General features: G+C 32.8%; 1 protein-coding gene across 3 annotated transcripts; it reads right to left on the bottom strand.

Moving 5' to 3' along the window:
- Positions 1-1236: 1236 nt before the first annotated feature.
- Positions 1237-17776, bottom strand: LOC115442502 (putative ATPase N2B). 3 transcript variants are annotated; one of them, XM_037443317.1, is made up of 8 exons: positions 17637-17776; positions 9911-10316; positions 9404-9598; positions 8600-8841; positions 8187-8361; positions 7562-7711; positions 7339-7449; positions 1237-5212 (listed from the first exon to the last, which is right to left on the bottom strand). In XM_037443317.1, exons 2-8 carry the CDS (start codon positions 10295-10297, stop codon positions 5087-5089), a joined length of 1386 nt encoding a protein of 461 aa, XP_037299214.1. In that variant the 5' UTR covers positions 10298-10316; positions 17637-17776; the 3' UTR covers positions 1237-5086. The 3 variants fall into 3 exon arrangements, with proteins under 3 accessions (XP_037299214.1, XP_030023402.2, XP_037299213.1); XM_030167542.2 differs by lacking the exon at positions 17637-17776 and adding an exon at positions 10863-11085; XM_037443316.1 differs by lacking the exon at positions 17637-17776 and having other exon boundaries at positions 9911-10752.
- Between the last annotated feature and the right edge of the window lie 3045 nt (positions 17777-20821).

Genomic DNA, 20821 nt, shown 5'->3' with positions numbered 1-20821 from the left:
ACGCTATATATTTTCCCGGGAGCCTATGTTCCTCCCAGGGTGTCAAACTGTCTCCATACCAAATTTCATTTTAATACGTTGCTTAGTTTTTGAGTTTAACACGTTCAGGCAGACAGATGCAGCGGGGGACTTTGTTTTATAATATATTTTTGTAGAACTTTTTAAGAGGAACAATCCCGTCATACATCTTTGTTGCATAACTTAAACCGTTTACACAGCGCACGCAACGGAAGCTCTCAAAACTAATATAATAATTTTCCCCGTTTATGCAAAATGTTTCATTACTGCTCTGCTCCTATTGGTCATAGCGTGATGATATATAGCCTATAGCATTCCACGAACAAAGGGCTATCCAACACAAAAATATGTTTTCAGTTCAAAGCGGTAGTTCCTGAGATAAGCCATTACTGCTCCGCTCTTATTGGTCATAGCGTGATGATATATAGCCTATAACAATCCACAAACAAAGGGCTATTCAACACAAAAAGAATTTTTCAGTTCAAACCGGTAGTTCCTGAGATTAGCCATTACTGCTCCGCTCCTATTGGTCGTAGCGTGATGATATATAGCAGCATTCCACGAACAAAGGGCTATCCAACACAAAAATATTTTTTCAATTCGAACCGGTAGTTCCTGAGATTAGCCATTACTGCTCCGCTCCTATTGGGTATAGCGTGATGATATATAGCCTATAGCACTCCACGAACAAAGGGCTATCCAACACAAAAAGAATTTTTCAGTTTGAACCGGTAGTTCCTGAGATTAGCGCGTTCAAACAAACTCTTCAGCTTTATATAATAGTAAAGATAGATGATCATTTAATATTAAGTATCGACCAGTGGTGCAAGGCAGTATAATACATACAGAAACTAGTGAATAACCTGGCTTGATTGTGTAATCTTGATAAACAAATCAAGATAATATTTATATTTAATCTGGTGTCTTGACAATATGATAGATATAATCTGCCGCTTTTTAGTTTGCACCCAAATCAACGTTCAAGCTGCAACTGATGCCGTGACTCGTGGTCCAGTTTAATAGATATAATATATTATAAAATATGATTTATCGTACCTAAAAAATCCACCTTTATTCAAAATAGCTTCCAGTTACTTGCTATTTTTAACTTTAAACGTTTTTTTTAGTTTAGATATGCACAAGCTCGCTCTATGCTTGTGTTGAAACGAACAAGCTATGTGGCTTTCACTTTAAAGGGTAAATAAAAAATGTTACAAATTTAAAGATAACCAATATATTCAACATACAAAATGATTTAGAAATACAATGTAAATAGTAATATAAAAATAATATTAACGAAGTTCGCTAATAAATATTTAACCCTTAAATTGGAAAAAGACAAATCATGTAAAACTATATAGGTACTTAATTTTTTTTAAAGTTGATGGTCCAAAAACAAAATTTATCTAACCCAAACCACATTAGCCAAATTTTCAATCCATCAATTTAAGGGTCTTACATATTTATACCTACATTATCGAATTCAGTTCCTTGATTCTACATCTATTGAATATATTAACGATTATAATAAATATTTATAAAATATAAAACTATACGATGATATAATTATCAGTTGCAAAAAATATCTAAGAAAATTGTCTAAAGCCGGAAGCACATATTGCTGGACCCGTATCCTTTCGTCGATGTTGTATAACATACTTGCTCATCTTTACATACAAAGTTGTTTTACCCGTATGAATGGCATAACTAACTTATTACTTACTCCAAATGCTATCAGTTCTGGGAGCTATGTACCTCACCGGCTACCTCTAAACTAACCTAAAGTACTCGTATGTACCGTAAACAGGAACATTTTGTAATGGGTATTGTAAAATTATTGCAAATATCGGACCCGTAGATGCAGAAGATGCATTAATTATAATCTTTTGGCTCCTAAAATGTAATATAGATAGATACCTAGTTAACATTACTTAATGCAGCTTTTAGTACAACTATTTAATTATGTTTAGCTAACCAACCCGAACAATGATTCCAAACTACGGGCCTTTATGAAATAATTAGAATATAGACTCATACAAAGTCGCGGCGCGCTGTACATCAAATCTAATTTAATATACATATAGTCAGGGGGCCCTAATTCGTCAACAGAGACAAATTTGACTTTTTGAAATCACGGTCATTGTAATCGTAGGACCACTTTGGAATCTACAGATAAATAGGGGATTTTTTTACTATTTTATCTTTTTTTTTTATTTCGCCTGATGGTAAGCGATACGACCACCCATAGCCAGTAGAAACACCATCCAACACCTTCAATCACAAAGTATTGTTTGGTATTTCACTGCGCTCGCCATCTTGAGAAATGAGATGTTAAGACATATTATGTCCAGTAGTTACACTGGCTACAATTCCCTTCAAACCCGCACACAACAGTGACTACTGCTACTTGGTGGCAGATTTAGACATTGCGGTGGTACCTATCCAGGCGGACTATCACATATGAGAGACCTACCACCAGTACCACAAGTTACCTGTATGGGTATCAAAGCCGTCCTTCAATTAGAACACCCGTAATAACAAAAGGCGGATATGCCCTAGTAGACAGAACAGGTCCCCTGATTATATAATAAATGAGTCATCAGCAAACATGTTGACTATACATACCTCGCGTATTTATTGGATAGTTGATACGACACGACGCGCATTAACTAATTTCTTTATCATAGGCATATAAATTTCTATTTATTTCCGTTCTACACTGTGGGAGAACTCCAAAGGCGTGGAGTAGGAGTCTGGTGGTTCTTTTCTTTAAGAGGGGGGATAAAACCCTTCTAAAGAATTATAGGCCTATCTCACTCCTGAGCCACGTCTATAAGTTGTTCTCCAGGGTTATCACGAATCGCCTCGCTAGGAGACTCGACGAGTTTCAGCCCCCGGAACAGGCTGGGTTTCGCGGAGGATACAGTACCATAGATCACATACACACAGTGAGGCAGATTATACAGAAATCCGAGGAGTATAATCGGCCCCTGTGTTTGGCATTTGTGAACTATGAGAAGGCCTTCGACTCTGTCGAAACCTGGGCTGTCCTGGAATCCTTACAGCGTTGTTAAGTAGATTATCGCTATGTCGAAGTGCTGAGATGTCTATATAAATCTGCCACTATGTGTGTCCAAGTACAGAACCAGCAGTCGGGACCCATTCAGCTGCGCAGAGGGGTGAGACAGGGGGATGTTATTTCCCCAAAACTGTTCACAAGCGCACTGGAGGATTTGTTAAAGACTCTGGACTGGAAAGGTATGGGCATTAACATAAATAGTGAGTACATCTCGCATTTGCGATTCGCAGACGACATAGTGATAATGGCAGAAACACTGGAGGAACTGCAACAGATGCTAAACAGCCTAGCTTCGGCCGCACAGCGAATAGGTCTAACAATGAATCTGGATAAGACAAAACTTATGATCAATGACCACCTAGATCCAAGACCTATCGTTGTCAATGGGCACCTTCTCGAAGTTGTTTCGGAATACACCTACCTTGGGCAGATTCTGCAATTAGGAAAAAACAGCTTTGAGAAGGAGGTTAAAAAGAGAATCCAGCTGGGCTGGGCCGCATTTGGCAAACTGCGTCGGGTTTTCTCGTCACTTCTACCACAATGTCTGAAAACGAAGGTTTTCAACCAGTGCGTCCTATGTCATGTCTGTCATGACCTACGGTGCCGAGATGTGGACGCTCACAGTACGGCTGGTCCACCAGCTCAAAGTCGCTCAGCGAGCTATGGAACATGCTATGCTCAGAGTTTCTCTGAAGGATAAACTTCGTAACAAGGTCATTCGTCAGAGAACCAATGTCACCGACATAGCACACAGGATTAGCAAACTGAAGTGGCAGTGGGCAAGGCATATCTGTCGAAGAACCGATAACCGATGGGGTAAACGAGTTCTTGAGTGGAGACCACGGCTCGGCAAACGTAGTGTAGGACGCCCTCCAGCTAGGTGGAGTGACGATCTGCGAAAGGTCGCTGGTAAGAACTGGATGCGACAGGCCGAAGACAGGGTAAAATGGCGCATATTGGAGGAGGCCTATGTCCAGCAGTGGACAAAGATATATGATGATGATGAGGCATATAAATTAAAATTAGCACGTGTTCGTCGCAGGTATCGCTGACATTGCAACGATTCATCCATTACCGTAGAAATCCTAAAAGGTACCGCGTTTCTCTGTATGAGCCTCTACTTTTTGTTCACTTGACAGACATCAAATTCCAGTATGGCATTCGAAAATCCACCCAAATAATCCACTTTTACCATGTCTTATTGAATATTGAACCTAATTACTGTTATTTTAAAACTCATCTAAAATACACACCAAACACAAACAAAAATAAATTATTATTCTAATGACTTATCTAAATACTTCAATGCAGGTAATATGATTGATAAAGAATGTGATTTAATACTTGATTTGTTATTATGCACTATGTAATAACTAGTAACTTTATTATATTCATTATTAAATATATTTGACTAACTCCTTGGTTAGTGGATGAGAGCAGTCGGCTATGTGTAGACCAGAGGTCGTTGGTTCAATTCCGCAACAACACAAATGTTTGTGTAATTCGCAAATATTTGTATCAATGCATCCAAAATCGTAGAGATCTCTCATTTCGTGATCCAGTATAATCGCATCGTACAATAGTTGGGGTAACGTCGAGACTATTATTATTTTCCAAGATCGAAATACAATTTTATAAATATCAATTATGATTACTAATCGAAAGGTAAATAGGGGGAAAAGACTTTGGCAATTTCAGTATCTCCTACAACTTCCCTTTACAATGTGTAGAATGAGCTTTAATATGAAGGTATCGAAGCCGAAAATTTCATTATAATCAAATTTTCTAAATTTTACTATATTTAGCTTTTCATATCAAAATATTTAAAAACATCTTCATTCAAAAACTGCCAAAAATGTCCTCCAATATACGAAAACACTCGGGAGTAGATTGGCCGGCCTAGATTCGGCATAAATTACTTAACTATTAGGAATATTTAAAATCCTCAATATGAAACCACTAGCTAAACATTAGAATATAAAAATAGGTTTAATTAATATGCGTGCCCCACTTATCCCAATACTCGTCTGTCTGCATTTCCATAATACGCGAAAGGCATCGGTCGCACGCGAACATCTCTTCTTCGCCCGTGAATATAGCAGCTTTGGCATCTTCCTAAACAGGGAAAAATACATTACATTAAAATAAAGATACATTTGTTCCACTAAACAAATTATGTATCAGTTAATATTTAACGACTCTCGTGATAATTCTCCGTATTTGAAATTATCCCTTACAATCAAAATGAATACACTTTATCTTGTTGGTTCTTTAGTGCTCGTAACGAGTGACGAGCCTTTCTCTTCCTATCCTATTCATCAAAATCTATTATTATATTATACTAGCTTTTGCCCGCGGCTCCGCCCGCGTGATAGTTTTTCGGGATAAAGTTTTCCGTTATATCAATCACGCTTTACATTTTCCCGGGATAGAAAGTAGCCCATGTTCTTCCCAAGGTCTCAAACTATATCCATACCAAATTTCACCTAAATCCATTAGGTAGTTTTTGAGTTTTACGCGTTCGGACAGGCAGACCGACGTGTCTGGGGTCTTTGTTTTATAACATATTTTTTTAAATTTTTTAATACGATAAGTTTCGTCGTCCATAATTGTTACATAACTTTAACCTTTTACGCAGCACACGCAATATATTCTCTCAAAAGTTATAAATTTTCACCGTTTTTGCAACAGTTTTCATTACTGCCCTGCTCCGTCTGATCATAGCGTGATCATATATAGCCTTTAGCCTTTCAGGATAAGTGAGCTATCCAACACTAAAAGATTTTTTCAGTTCGAACCAGTAGTTCCTGACATAAGCGCGTTCAAACAAACAAACAAACTCTTCAGCTTTATATAATAGTAAAAAGTATCCTATGTCCGTCTCCTAGTTCTAAGCTACCTCTCCACCAATTTTCAGCCAAATCGGTTCATCCGTTCTTGAGTTATAAATAGTGTAACTAACACCACTTTCTTTTATATATATAGATATTTCCTGTTGGCAGTATTTATGCGTTGTAAGTGTCAAATTCAATATTATATGATATCCATGGCGTTATACTGTAACATCCTTTTTTCAATAAGCTGGCTAATCATTTAAAAAATCACCATTCACGGAGTGAATTATAAATTATTATATTAACTTAAAGTATAAAACCACTAAATTATCTTTTTTTTATTGTAAACGCAATAAACCCTCTAAAGCAATTAAAGCTATTTTCGTCGTAATTCTAGTTATTACAAGAAACTACAGATTTTTTGTTTGTTATTACAATATAAGATAAGGTTAAAATAGCAAGTGTATGTAAACGAGGTCATCCAAAATAATAGGACACGGCGATTAATTCCAAATGGGGGATGACAACACGCTAGAGTAAATGTTTCATGTTTTACTAATCTTAAATTATACGGGATAAAAAAAATAGGTTATATTCATAAAATTATACAAAGTAATGCAAAAAGAGCCTACCTGCACACTTCTCAAATTGAAGTTAGTCTCTATTATAATGATTTCTTACACGAATATTAGACATTTAAATGAAACTATTTTGCGGGAGATTATAATATAAAAACTGCGATAAAATCCGCAAAATAGGTTCATTTTGTCACTATTAATAGCAGATTTACTATTTTTATAGACTTTTAATTAATAATAATAATTGTCCAATCGTCGACATAATTAACCAATCATTACATTACATAATGCCAGCTGTATCTAATATATTTTAATTGTAACATCAACAAATGAAAAATATTTTTTATTAGGTGGTTCCTGTTATTTTTGTTTGATTCTGTCTGCCAAAAAACAAAACAAAAATCCAGTTGCCAATTTTAATGAAATTCAGCTTAATATTCTATTTTCATAAATAAATAACACTAAAAACCATACAGAAAACTGAGGTCATCATTTAGTATTTACATTCATTTTGACATTGCGTTAAATTAAACTGTACTCATCTTTGCCTCCGCTAACAATATGCCAATAAGCATCCATGAATAACGAATATTTTCGCTCGAAATGGCTGGTTTAATATGTGATTTTTTGATTATTTTCATCATTACATAGTTATTATTTATTTTGTTTTGAATATGCACCTTTTGTTTTACTTCTATTGAAAGAGTGCCTAAATAATTGTAAAATATTATTTTCAAGAAGACGTAGAATAATTCACGTTTTAGACATTCTGTTATTCTTCGTCATGAGATTATAACTATGTGAATATAAAGAATTATAATAAACTCACAGAGTCTTTTGTTATCTTTAAGTCATCCATTAGAGCCCTGTCAGAATCTGCAACTTCAGTTTGGTCTAGTTTCATAAGATCTTTCGGTTCACAATCCGCAGCAATGACAACCTGTAAAAGATAATATGAATTATGTGGTAGATTTCTTGTATGTTAATGATCCTATCACTGCTCACGTTTAGATAATAATTAGACAAATTGTAATAAATACCAAGTTACATACCCTCACTCTGTTGTCATACAGTGTATCAATAAGAGTTATAAATCTTCTCAATTGTGATCTATGCTTTGAAATAGATAGCTGAGGTAGATTTCTAATGAACACTGTATGAAATGTTTTTGATATAACAAGGTAGTCGCTGGCCCCTAGAGGCTGAAAATAATAATTAACATACTGGCATTACCTGTCATTGAGTTTCACAAGCATGTACTTCAGTTTTTGTTAAGTAAAAAAATATGTGTATATACTATAATATATATATATATATATATATATATATATATATATATATATATATATATATATATATATATATATATATATATCTCTAATAGTAATAGTATATATATATATATATACTATTAGATACAACACAGGTGATGTAAACAAGCCACAAAAAAAAAGAAATTTTAAAATATTGACATCACTGGACATACTATATAGTATAGAATTGTTATAAAAAAATATTAGATTGAAGGAAAGTATTACTTGCAAACATTTACAAAAATTACTAGATTTTATGTAATTAAAAAGGAAATCAGTGATGCTGCCCAGAAAAACATGGCCCAATTTGGATTTGGGATTAAGGTTTAGTGTGGTAAAATAATAATCATTATGAGGTACTTACTCTATCACACAATTCTTCAAAAGTCGAATCTAAAACGCCACCACATGATTTTGCAAATTTGACATTCCTGCCCAATATATTAATAACTCTAGGCCTCACTGTATCAGTCTCTTTAGAACATAGAAACTTAAATAAAATATTTACTGGATCATTATCAGGAGTAACATCACTATTCCTAAAAAATAGAATAAATAGCAAAAAGATAGAATAGAGATAAAAATCACATGTTGGAGATCTTCAAGTCTTCTTGCTTACCTAAACTAGTAACTACTAGCTTATTGAAAATATAAATTGTAAAATATTAACTAATGTTTTTTAATACTTCAAAATGAAAAAGTTGTTAAATAATATTTTACAATACTTTTATAAGATTTTTTTAGTATTACAATAATATAGATATTATAAGTACTTACAGAAAGTATTTGCTATATTTGCTGCCAGTTCCTCTTAGTCTATAATCAATACCCGAGTCTAACTGAATAACATCACAGTGTGCTTTGAGTACAGGTATAAATGGCAAAAAGTTAGATCTTTGCAAACCATTTTTGTACAGGTCATCTGGTTTTCTGTTGCTAGTTGCAATAACAACACACCCATTGTCAAATAGCTGGGTGAATAAACGTTTGAGTATCATGGCATCCCCAATGTCCGTTACCTGTAAATAAATATTTTATATTACAAATGCAAAAGTAACTGTCTTTCTGCGATGCTTTCATTGCTAAACCACTAAACTGATTTTAATGAAATTTGAGTTTGACATCCGGGATAAGCCATAGGCTACTTTTTTTTCAGATAAACCATTCATGCGGCTAGAGCCTTGAACCCAAGCTGGTATGGTAATATTTTTGTCACATTATGACTTAATAACCACTTTATGGCAGCGGCCTGTACATTCTGTTTGTGGCCCGTGATTGTTTTGTAATAAGGCTTAAACATCAAAATAAATGGGACTGGGAATGAACATAAACATAACAGAACAATCATTCAAGAGGTAGCAAACATATGTAATGAAAACAGCATTTAAAAGGAAAATTTGTTTAGTAATACTTGTCATTATGACACATAGTACAAACATAAATATTTAACTTAAATACACAATGTATTATGCAATGTTCCTGTATGTATACAATTTATTTACTTTAACCAATTACTTATTGAATTAATATACTTAGTTTCTTTTCTAATGTCATGTTAATTTTGTTTTTTATGATACTCACTTGAAATTCATCAAAACATATTAACCATGACTCTTGTGTGATGTCAGCTGCAACCGGGGGTATTGGATCAAATGGCCTGGCTCCTTCATCACGAAATGAGCTAGCACCTTTGCCTGATTTTATTTTTAATTCATGTATTCTGGCATGTATGTTTAACATGAAAGAATTGAAATGGACTCTCAGCTTCTCTTTTATCTGAAACATTTTACATAATAAAGTTACACAATAATAGTTTAAACCTTAAACAAGTAGGTATTTGGTTGTTTTTAGTTCATAATTTGGTTGCAAATTAGTATTTGATATCTACCTCCATACTTGTTGCTGGCTAGGGCCAGAAATAAATGTTCAAGCGTGAAACTTCTCTTTATATATTTGTAGGTTGAAACTTGAGAGAAGTGAATTGGTAAATTTGAAAGTGTATATTGTAACAATATTTGACTTCAAAATCGGGTTATAAAATTCAAAATTTTCACTAATATTAATTTATTATACTTAATATATATTTACCGGCACGGTCTCATAAAATAAATCCATCAACATTGTTTTTCCTCCGCCAACGCTCCCGTAGATGTAAAGGCCTTTTGGAGCAATAATTTTCTGTGCTTGAGGTTTTCTAAAGAAGCTAAATAGTGAGTTAGAAGTATCAGGTACTGTTGGCCGTTCGTAACATGCTATTTCTTGATAAACTTGTTGCAAATGGTGAACTACATTTTCTTGATGAGTATCCTTGCTTAGAGTTCCACTTGACACTTTCTGCACGTACACATTCCAAGGCCCATCGTGATCCGATGGTAGAGCTTGCGCTCGGGAAGATAGACATTTTACGCATTGGTAAAGAATATTCCAATGATGCTTCACAGCCAAAGACAGTGGATTGGAATTCTGCACGAACATTTTGCTTAGTGTCACCTGACTAAATTAGAGGAAAATATTAATTTCATTATATAACTTCACAAATAACCTTGGAAGGAGCTATAATTTTTACAAACTATCACATTTTGCAACTAGGTACATAATAAAAACAATAGTGCACGATTCAATAATAACCACATAAATCAATATTTTATCACACTTCAGAAACTGAGCAAAGATTATTTACTATTGAACATAGATTTAGTGCATAATTAGGTAGATTGAGATTTGATAATTCATAGAAAGAAAAATAATAATAATAGTGATGGGAGGGAAGATATGCGGGTACTAATTGAATCATTCGATTATGAAAAGGGTTGCAAATCGCGATATTTCGATTTTAACTATTAACCTGTATAATTCTAATAATATAATAGCCTCACTAGTCGAGTACCTACTTAGCTTGTTATTATTAATTCGAATATCTACGTTACGGGTATCGACCCTCGTGGTCAAATGAATGGTTCTTCGTCGCTTATGGATGTTTAAATGTGTCTAATTGCAATCTCCACCAACCACTATTTTATCACTTAGCTTCATTACTTACACAATATTTTGCAGTTTTCAAATATTATTAAAAACACTGTGAGAACCAGAATACATGCTGAACAGCAGCGCTACACGGTGCTAGTGCACCTTCAAAGTCACAGCCAAAGGCATTTCGAACCATTTATAAATACGTTGCATACGTGAGACAAGACGTGTGCACACCAACAAGTAAACGTAAAAGGTATCGACTATCGGTTACTGTCATTGCGTATCTGGCCTCAGTCACGTCTGTCTCTACCATAGAATGTATTATTATTTATGTCTCTTATTAGTTTGGTATTACTGGATGTGTAATGAGTCATCGAAATGATGTTTGAACGCTTTTATTGAAACCTCTTGCAGTGTAACCTCAGTGTTTTTTTTTTGTATCGGAGCCCCGCAGTCCACACCGGGGGAAACCTGCAAATGGGATTCTGGAATCCCCCGGTTTAGCGACTGCCGGGGTCTGGAGGAAAGTTGGGAGGAGATATCTGGGAGAGGGAAGTGTGGGGAAGGAAACGGAACCCTCTTAGGACGGGCGGAAGGGAGAAGGCCAGAAATTGTCCGCGAGCCCTCATAGGCCTTAATCAATGTAGTTACACTGAACTACATACCTAGGGCTGCAGTAAATGTTCCTTCGTGCATGGACGTGCATTCGGTGTGGAGACCAAGCGCACGCGGGGGTTTATATCACATAATTATGTTCATATTAATGTCAAAATGTATTGTAGTTCTATTTATTAAGTGTTGCAATAAAGTTAATTTAAATACTATTTCTTATTGCACTTACCAGAACTTTGAATTCGATGGATAGACGTAGACGACGAAGACGTAGGTACTATCATCTACTTGCTTAAAATATTTAGGTCTTATTTTTGAGAAATCAGAAAACGATTTTTATCATAAAGTGTACCTATCTTCTTACCTCCCAAAAGGTAGGTAGCCACTTGCTGACAGCTGACTTATAACTTTGTGTTAATGATGTGCTGGATCGTTAACAAAGTGCATTCGCAGATATCCGAATATGGATATCCACGTATAAAGTCTTGATCCATGAGCCAGATATTTGATTTTAAGAAATAAATAGTAATCTAAATATAATTCTGATATAATATGCGGATATTTTGTAATAAAAAAATTGTAGCTTTAATACGAAATCCATTTTATTATTAAAAACTAAAAAAAACATATAAAAAATGTAGGAATAAAAAATGTTGAATGCGTTATAACGCAATTACTTTGAATATGGCCTTATGACGTTTGATACGTTTGAGCTGCATTATATCCAGATAACGTGCCTGATCGAACAGTTGCAACCTCTTCACGTAAAGTTGCTCTAGATCAAGGTATCTCAGTTTTTTTTTGTAATAACGAAACATCTAAAACAAACAAATATACGACAAATTAACTAATACGCCCTTTTATTTAAGTCGGCTTAAAACAAAATACCTTGAGTACAAAAGATCATGCTAAGTATAACATTTTAATAATAATAATTCATATTAGTAAAACATATTCTCAAAAAAGGTTGGTAATATATGGTTCGGGGGCAAGTACGCCATACGACTAGTAACTGTGGCGCACTTGCCCTACTCGACAATTTTGAGGTTTATTTTTTCGCATCGCTAAAAAATGCTTTATTTTAGTATATCGTCATTGTAGGTGGAGAACTATATAACTCGGATTTTGGCCATTTTGGACTTTCATCACTTTTGTGTTGCCCAAAACATGGCGCATATTTTGGCCTAACAAGCATTTCATTATCTTATCCCGTTTCGAAATTATAGCTATTTTTATGTTAAAAGTGGAGAAATAAATATATTCAAATAATATATATTTTGTTGTAGAAAAAATAAATAATTAAATAATAAAATCAATAAACTGCGACTTATAATCGGTTCAATAGAAAAGAAATTAAATAAAATGAGTTGTTTAATTCTTTCTCGAGTCTATTGTTTGTAAACAAAATTAATCAAGTGTGTAGAAGAACTAAACAACTTGATTTGTTTAATTTAGACATTGAAAATCCTAATGGTATTTACTTTAATATACTCTATAATTGTAATTATTTAACCTTATAATTACTTACTTTACCATATGGTATCTAGTGTGGCAAAACTAAATAACTATACGAGTTATTTAGTTTATTTCAGCAAACTTACAAAACATTGTTGTGGCAGAATTAAATAAGAAGTTTTTTTTTTTTTATTTTTATTCTTGAGGTCAGAGTTTTTTTGTTAATTCATAATATAATATATAATAAGACCCAAGATATATAAAAATACCGACATTAAAATTATTTATAGTTTTTTAGTAATGCTTAAAAATAACGAAAAAAAAACAGTTAATCGCTTTTATCTCGAAACTAGAAATTTTGAGTTATTTAGTTCTCCACCTACAACGACGATATGTAAATAAAATTCAGGCAGGAAGTTAAAATAAAAGTTTTAAACTATGTACTCACGTTACTGGTTTACAGACATATGTTAAATATTTTGAAATATTTGATGTTATCTTTCACGGGGTCATCTCTGTTTACAGGTCTAAATGACACTTAAAATAAAATGGCGAATAAATCGTATTAAAATGAACAGAGCCATTTATATTTTTTAGTGGAATTGTATTTCAGTTAGTAGCATAGATATAAGACTGCGGTAATTGTATAACATCAATAGTTTTCGATTTTTTTAGGGCAGGTGCACTTACCCCGTCGGCGCACTTGCCCCCCCTGACCTTAATAACTTAGCGACTGACCAAAGATATGAGTTTATACCTATATAGGTATACAGTGTAGTGTAGTATGCATTATTTAATAATAGACCTCGCAGAATACAGACTTGAAGTAATTATATTACGTTTCTTATATTCAGTGACGTTGACGAAGAAACAAAAGTTTCCCGCTTTCTCTAAATCGCCGTTCCTTTCACTGGTGGTCAGCAACACAACCGCGATTAGATGGTTTGACATGTTGACACAGGCGACGAAGATTACGTACCTACAATCTGGCTCCTAACGGCTTCTGCTACGGGAAATTTTATATAAGTACCTAAAATGATACCACAACTTATAATGTTTTACATGTATAATTTAGTCTTACGCCAGTTAAAAGATGTAAGCATATTTAAACATCAATACGTACGATATGTAACATCAGACAGAATTGTCAACACTTCTTCCCAATTGCAAGTAATTTTATTACTCGTCGTGAGATTGGCTTTAAAAATGCCCCCTCTCCGAAAATAAATAACAATATATTGTGAAAGCAGGATGTGGTCAAATTGAAATCGACGTCCTCGCTGAATTGATGCAAAGTAACTGCTTATTGCAATCAACGGTCACGCATTATCGTGACATCCTCTTTTTCTTGAGCGATTTATAATAGGGGTGTCACGGAACCCACAATCAATTTAAATTACAGTTATTGAATTGGCGTAAAGCCAATGTGTCGTTCACGAAATTCCCATTTATAAAAGATTACTTGTAATTTCCCAACAACAGTATGTAGCTTTCGCACATTGTATCTTTTCATGGTTTTAATAAAGAACTAAGACTGAACAAAGTTAAAATTGATATTACTGGAAAGATGAATTTTAAATAATAATAATTCAAAAGAATAGGTCGTTTTAGAATAATTACTTAGATTTTAAAGTTCTAAATAAATATATCGTAGGTATTTGTACCTACTACCTAGGTTGTAGTTAATTATTGTAGAAACAAGGTAAGTATATACTTATTATATAGATAAATGCATTTAGTAAAATGTATTAACTCGGTTCTCTAGTTTTTATGCGTTGAATTTAAAAATACTTGCATAACAGCCCTAGAGTACCCATCTTCGTTCAGCGAGCTTAATTTACGAAGCATTTCTTTTTTTCTGTCTGTCTCTCCTGTCTCTTGGAAATCTGTTGTAGCGACGTATCCTGTAGACATGCTATTTTCATCCAGAACTTAAAACAACGTAAAACAAATCGTACGTTCTTACAATTTGTTTTTCATTGCCTGTTTTAAAATGTTAATTTTACAACTTTATAATTTTTGTATTAAATAAACTAAGATGAACTTAATAATTGGTTTAATTTGTATGTCAGTTGTCATAGCTTACGCATTGTATTATGCAACTTAAGATTATGTTTCATTGACTCGATTATAAAGAGTTTTATTGTGTACAACTTATTAATATGCCTACTACTAGTATGATATTTACCAATGTCCAATAAACAGCATGGCAATGATAAATATACTTACTTTAATTATTTTTAGATTAAAACATTTAAACAAACATGATATATTTTAAAGTTTTGATGTAAGTAGAATTAATTGAACCTTTCACATATTATGTCTTTGTGTAAAGTGAATTTACCGTGTAGGGGTCACGGACTTTATGCAGATATACGTATACGTACTCGAATAGAGTTAAAAAACTTATTTTATATAAGTAAAGAAGTGAAGTTTTTACTTTTACTTACCTAAGTATATACATATATATCTGTTTTATGTAGGAATTTATTACAATTTAATAATGTTGACCTAGATAATTACCAATAAACATAATAGTTATTATACCTAATAACAAAAATATAGGCCGATTGTGTTCTTTCTACTGTTGCTTAATACGTTATTGAGAAAAAAATGATTTTAACAAAATTGATTCAATGCAAACATTCTAGGCAGAATTATTGTGGTCAATGTCAAGGTTACCTTCGGCGAACTGACCTACGGAACCTAAATTGGTCTTGAACTCGCTCACACACTGGCCTCAATTGCGCCCCATCTAATGCACCGGTTAACAACCTCTAGTGTCAAGGTGCCTGATGCCGTTTGCATAGTAAAAGGAAGTCTCAAAACTATCAAATATACCTACAAAATAACACCGTGGTACACTGCGCTTTAATACATCCGGAGCACTTGATAACAAACTCAGCAAAATAACTATTTAAGTACTCGAATTACTGTTACCCATTATCCAGTAGTTGTACCAAGGAGACACGTTTATTTTACGCTCTCCCACACATTTGCAAAACCATACGTTCGGAACCACTTAATCTATTATATAGAAACTGGAGTGATAGAGTTGTATAATAAACAAAATTTATTTTCTATGAGTGGTAAAAAAATACTTGTTAATCAGTATTCGATGCTTGGAAACGAGAGTATGTTTCTTGTTACTTACTGGTGGTGGGTTATTGACGTTTTTACAGTTTAAAAACTAGGCACTCGACTATAACAATAACATCGTTCGCAGAAGACCGATTAATTAGTTTAGTTTAAACTCATTCAGAAAACGTCAACGTAATTCAAGTGCCGGTTTGATTAAAACTTATCAGGGAACTATAAACTAATTTATCTATTGACATCGAAAAACAACCCAAAAAGCAGTCCGTTGATTCGTTGTTCGGGACGCATGCTATCTTCTTAGCAGAACAAATAATAATAGATGTAAAGAGGCTATTAACGTGGAGCAGATATTTTAAGTTAGAGATATTATGTAGAGACTACCAAATGTTATTTTTTTCATCACAAGTTGCCTTAAGACAGTGATAATAAAGGTATTTAGTGTCATATCACACAAAAAAAATATAAATTTTGCCATGCAATCGCCGAAGTTTTTCTGCGGGGTAAGAAGAATTTTATTCTGAACTGAGCCATATTTTAGACTTTCGCTCCCGGATTCCAGAATTTCTAGGAGTATCTACATAGTAAATATAATACAATAGTGTCTCACTAGTTTAAAAATTTGCCATGGTTATTGGATATTCTAAGTTGATTAGCAAAATAAATTTTCGATTTAAACTCAACGAAATTAAAATTTCAGTCCAAAAGCCTTTAATAGACAAAAGATTTAAGAATAATTTCCTTAAAAAAAAATTAGCAAAATATTCGTTATTAAATTTTCTATCTAATAGGCTATCAAATTAAAATAATGTGTAATTGAGGAGAGGTCCAGAATCAACAATTTTAGCTACCTTTTTTATTATGAAATTAACAAAACAATAACCACATTAAATAATTTAAAACAACTAAAATAAAGATAAAAAACTTAAATATATTGATTGTTTTTCTATACATATTATTAATTCCAAATAGATAGCTACTAAAACACGATTAGCGCGCCGACTTGCTGGGGGTAGGACCTTAGTGAGTAATGATTTTAAAGACACGTTTACATATGCTTACATAAAAATAGGTTAAATATAATTATTACTTCATAAACTAGGTAAAAACATTGTAATCAATTTCTTTGTTATTATTTTATTACCTATTTTTTACATAGCAGTCCTAACTATAATATATAGATGCCATTTTGTGAGGCAAGATCTGACTACCAAAACATGTTTTGCGATTTGCCAAAAAACAGTTTTTGATTAAGTTAGATCAGTTATTATTGCGCATGCGATGTAGAATATGGACTAGAAGGTACAGGGTACAAGTTCAGGCAATATTGTGTGTTCGAACACGATATGCTTGGGAATGGATCCTTTACGAAGCTCCTCTAAACTTTTCTACAACATACTTAGTTGAAACAGTGTGTTGTGCCGAATTCATGCTGGATTGGGATAAAAATAATAGAAATTGCAGATTTGTGTAGGTGCTCGGTAAAGAATTACACCGTCAAACCTTGGCACTTGCCTTATGCTCAGTAACTTTGTCAATAGCAATTTTCTATTGCAAAAATACTATTACTACAGATCTATTGACTTTTCTGCCACAATGCTCACATTAGTTAATGATTTGACCACGCTGTGTTTATTATAACAATATGAAAGCAAATATTGACATTTAATTTTTCACTTACATTTGACGTTCACTTTAAATCTTCAGTTTTACGAGCTCTAGAAATTTTACATGTTTCGATTGTAATGATGTTGAAGCATTTGTTCACAATGACGGGTAACTTATACTTCACTGGTGACTTTGTAGTTATGATATTTATCTTCAAAAAATAATTGGTATAAGCAGTATAATGGCAATATGTTATGACGGTTTTTTGTCATAATTCAAGTTACAACAACCTTACAACGTTACAACCAAGTGAGCGACTTTGCCTTGTCGTCATCCGATTGTAATTTTCTTTTTACAATATTGTTGAACAATTGGTTGTGAAAACCAAGTCCCTTAGAGAAAAACATATGTAGAATCCTAGTGCTATAAATAGCTATTTTAACATTCTAATGTTCTAATATGTTTCTGTGTTTGAATTTGATAAAAGACCCAAATAATTAATGAAGAAAAACTACGCTCTCCTTACGAAATCCAAGAGATACTCCTTACCACTACTCTAGGCTAAGTACTACCTATTTTACAACGTCTGAGTAAATGCTAATCGTCACATAAATGTATAAGCCGACCAATTATAAAAGTCACACTGTAATCTTTCCCCCAAATAAATGATAATAAATTCAGTATTATCTAGTTGTTTAAAACGTTAACTATCGAATAATAATTATTTGAAACTTATTAAACAAGGCACTTAATGTTGTAACTTTATTGTTTATGTAAATATACGAATTTAATGATAAAAGAAAAAGATAAAGCAGAATACTAATTATTACTTTTAGATTAATATCGATAATTAATACAGTACCTTTGTAAATAAATTACTTATATTGTGAATTATCTTGTAACCGAAAGTTGTTTCGCAGAAAAAAGCTAAAATCATAAATGATTGTTTTTTTTTGCTAACTAAAATACTATCAAATTTAAATTCATAATGTGTATATCAGGGATACAGTATTTTTCTTCAATATAAGTAGATAAATACATACACGTATGTAATTTTTTTAATGTCTGAGTTTCGATGTATTTTTTAAGCGAATTATAATGGGTTATCATTGTAAATCAGAAAAATATATAATAATGACAGAAAAACTATTTGATAAACAAGTTCCGCGTTAATACATTCAAATAAGTAAATACAATTTTTGTATTAACCTAAATTTATAGGATTATCTGATAACGTTAAAACGTTGCTTTTATTTGCAGTTTAATTAAGATATCTTAATATGAACAATGTACATTATATCCGTATCCCCGTATACATTTGAACCTATTTTATTGGACATATTAATAAATTGAAATCTATATTGAAAAAGCATTCACGATGGAAAAACTGTAATGCAATTTTTTTTATTTTAAGAAACTTAAGAAACGACTGAGTTCGATCATCGTATCTGAAGTTCCTTACGATTGGGACTTTTTGCGACCTTATTGCTTTGTGCCATTTTGTGATGATATTTTACCGCACAAAACATTTGCATGCGCGCTTTTATTTTTAGATCTTGGAAGGCATATAAGTAATACAATAATAAATGGTATAGCGAAGTGTAAACCTGTGTAACTAAATATATTCCGAGTGAAACGTGGACGGTTTTGTTGTTTTATTAAAGCATCATATAAGGACAAAACAAGATACAAGTGTAAGTCGTAAGCATACGCTTTTCTGAAATCACTAGTGTAGTGGTGTTTAGTTTCTCGCATGCGGGGGAACTTCTGGGTAAGAGCCACCGCAATATAGGTTGTGTTCCGGTTTGAAGGACATTGTACTCAACATAATTAGGTACTCATATGCCATAATCAGACTTAACATCTTATATCTCAAGGTGAAGAGGGCAGTGGAGGGCATGCCGTACTTTGTAATTCTAATTTCTGTATGGTGTTTCCATTATTTATGGGCGGTCGTATCGCTTACCATCAGACAAAAAACTGTTTGACTCGTCATTTAATTGCGTACAAAAAATGACAGTCTTTATGATGGTTATAATTTTTCTTCATACATTATTCTGACGCTCCACCAATGAGCCCTCCACTATAAGCTAAAATACAGAAACGCAGATGTCAGGGACTGTGAGAGGATTTTAATTGTAACACCCATATTTTAAATAATATGTTGAGAGCACAAAAATATTTTTTTGCCCTAATGGAACCCACGACCCATCGTGACACAACTAGCTCGTCACTCAATTATCAATGGACACTTGGTAGTATATTTTTCAAATGTAATTAATTAACTAGATCTTGTTCACATTATATATGTTAAATTGAACGTAGAAAGTAAACATTTAAATATTATTAGGTATAATGTACGAGTATATACATTATCAAGAAGTTCTAAATGAAAAAATATTTTGCCCATGTACAAATTTAATGTCGATAAACTCTTGTTAATAATGTGGAGGGGAAAAGTTATAAAGCTAACAACTTATTGCTGGCGTTATGAAAGCGCGAGGGTGGTCGGTTAATGCGGGCTCAGCTGCGCAAAGAATTTTGCACGTATCCTATGGCATTGACAATACTATTTAAGCCTGCGGATGTACTTTCCATACTTAAGATATCCGTAAATCCATGCGGATCAGATCACCGCATTATTATGCTTAACCGGTCGTACAAAAAAAAACAATAATATAAAACTGTAAAGTGCAAATAGTAGTTTCGCCCTAAGATAATTTCGTAGCATTAAAATATGCACATTGTACTTTAATTTAAAATTGTAGGTTCTAATTGGTTTGTTTATGATATATGCATAATATCATCGCAATTTACGGGTGCTCATCCTAATAATTTCAAGAGTTTATATCTATTTAATAAACTAATATTAATTATTCTGGCAAATCGCTACCGTTCATGTCGTTCTAGATTCCAAATCAATAAAATTTATCATAGACATCAAGGATCCTAATACATTTTTACAATTTTTATTCTCAGAAGCTTTGAAAGACGTTAATGGGTAAATTTTTCTTACTGCTAGAAATAGAACTTATTTTAGTAGGTATTTAAGTTTCAGTTAACCTTAATAGCTAACCCATTTATTTCTAAAAGTATGTTAGTTATTAGTATATTTACATACATACTTAATAATAATTTTATATAATTAAGTATTAAAATACAAATTATCCCTTAATTATAATAAAATCTATATATATATATATATATATATATATATATATATATATATATATATATATATATATAGATTTCTTTTAT

This window comes from Manduca sexta, chromosome 26 (assembly GCF_014839805.1).
Source record: "Manduca sexta isolate Smith_Timp_Sample1 chromosome 26, JHU_Msex_v1.0, whole genome shotgun sequence".
In the NCBI taxonomy this organism is placed as follows: Eukaryota; Metazoa; Arthropoda; class Insecta; order Lepidoptera; family Sphingidae; genus Manduca; species Manduca sexta.
This window is presented reverse-complemented; position numbering and strand designations above follow the sequence as displayed.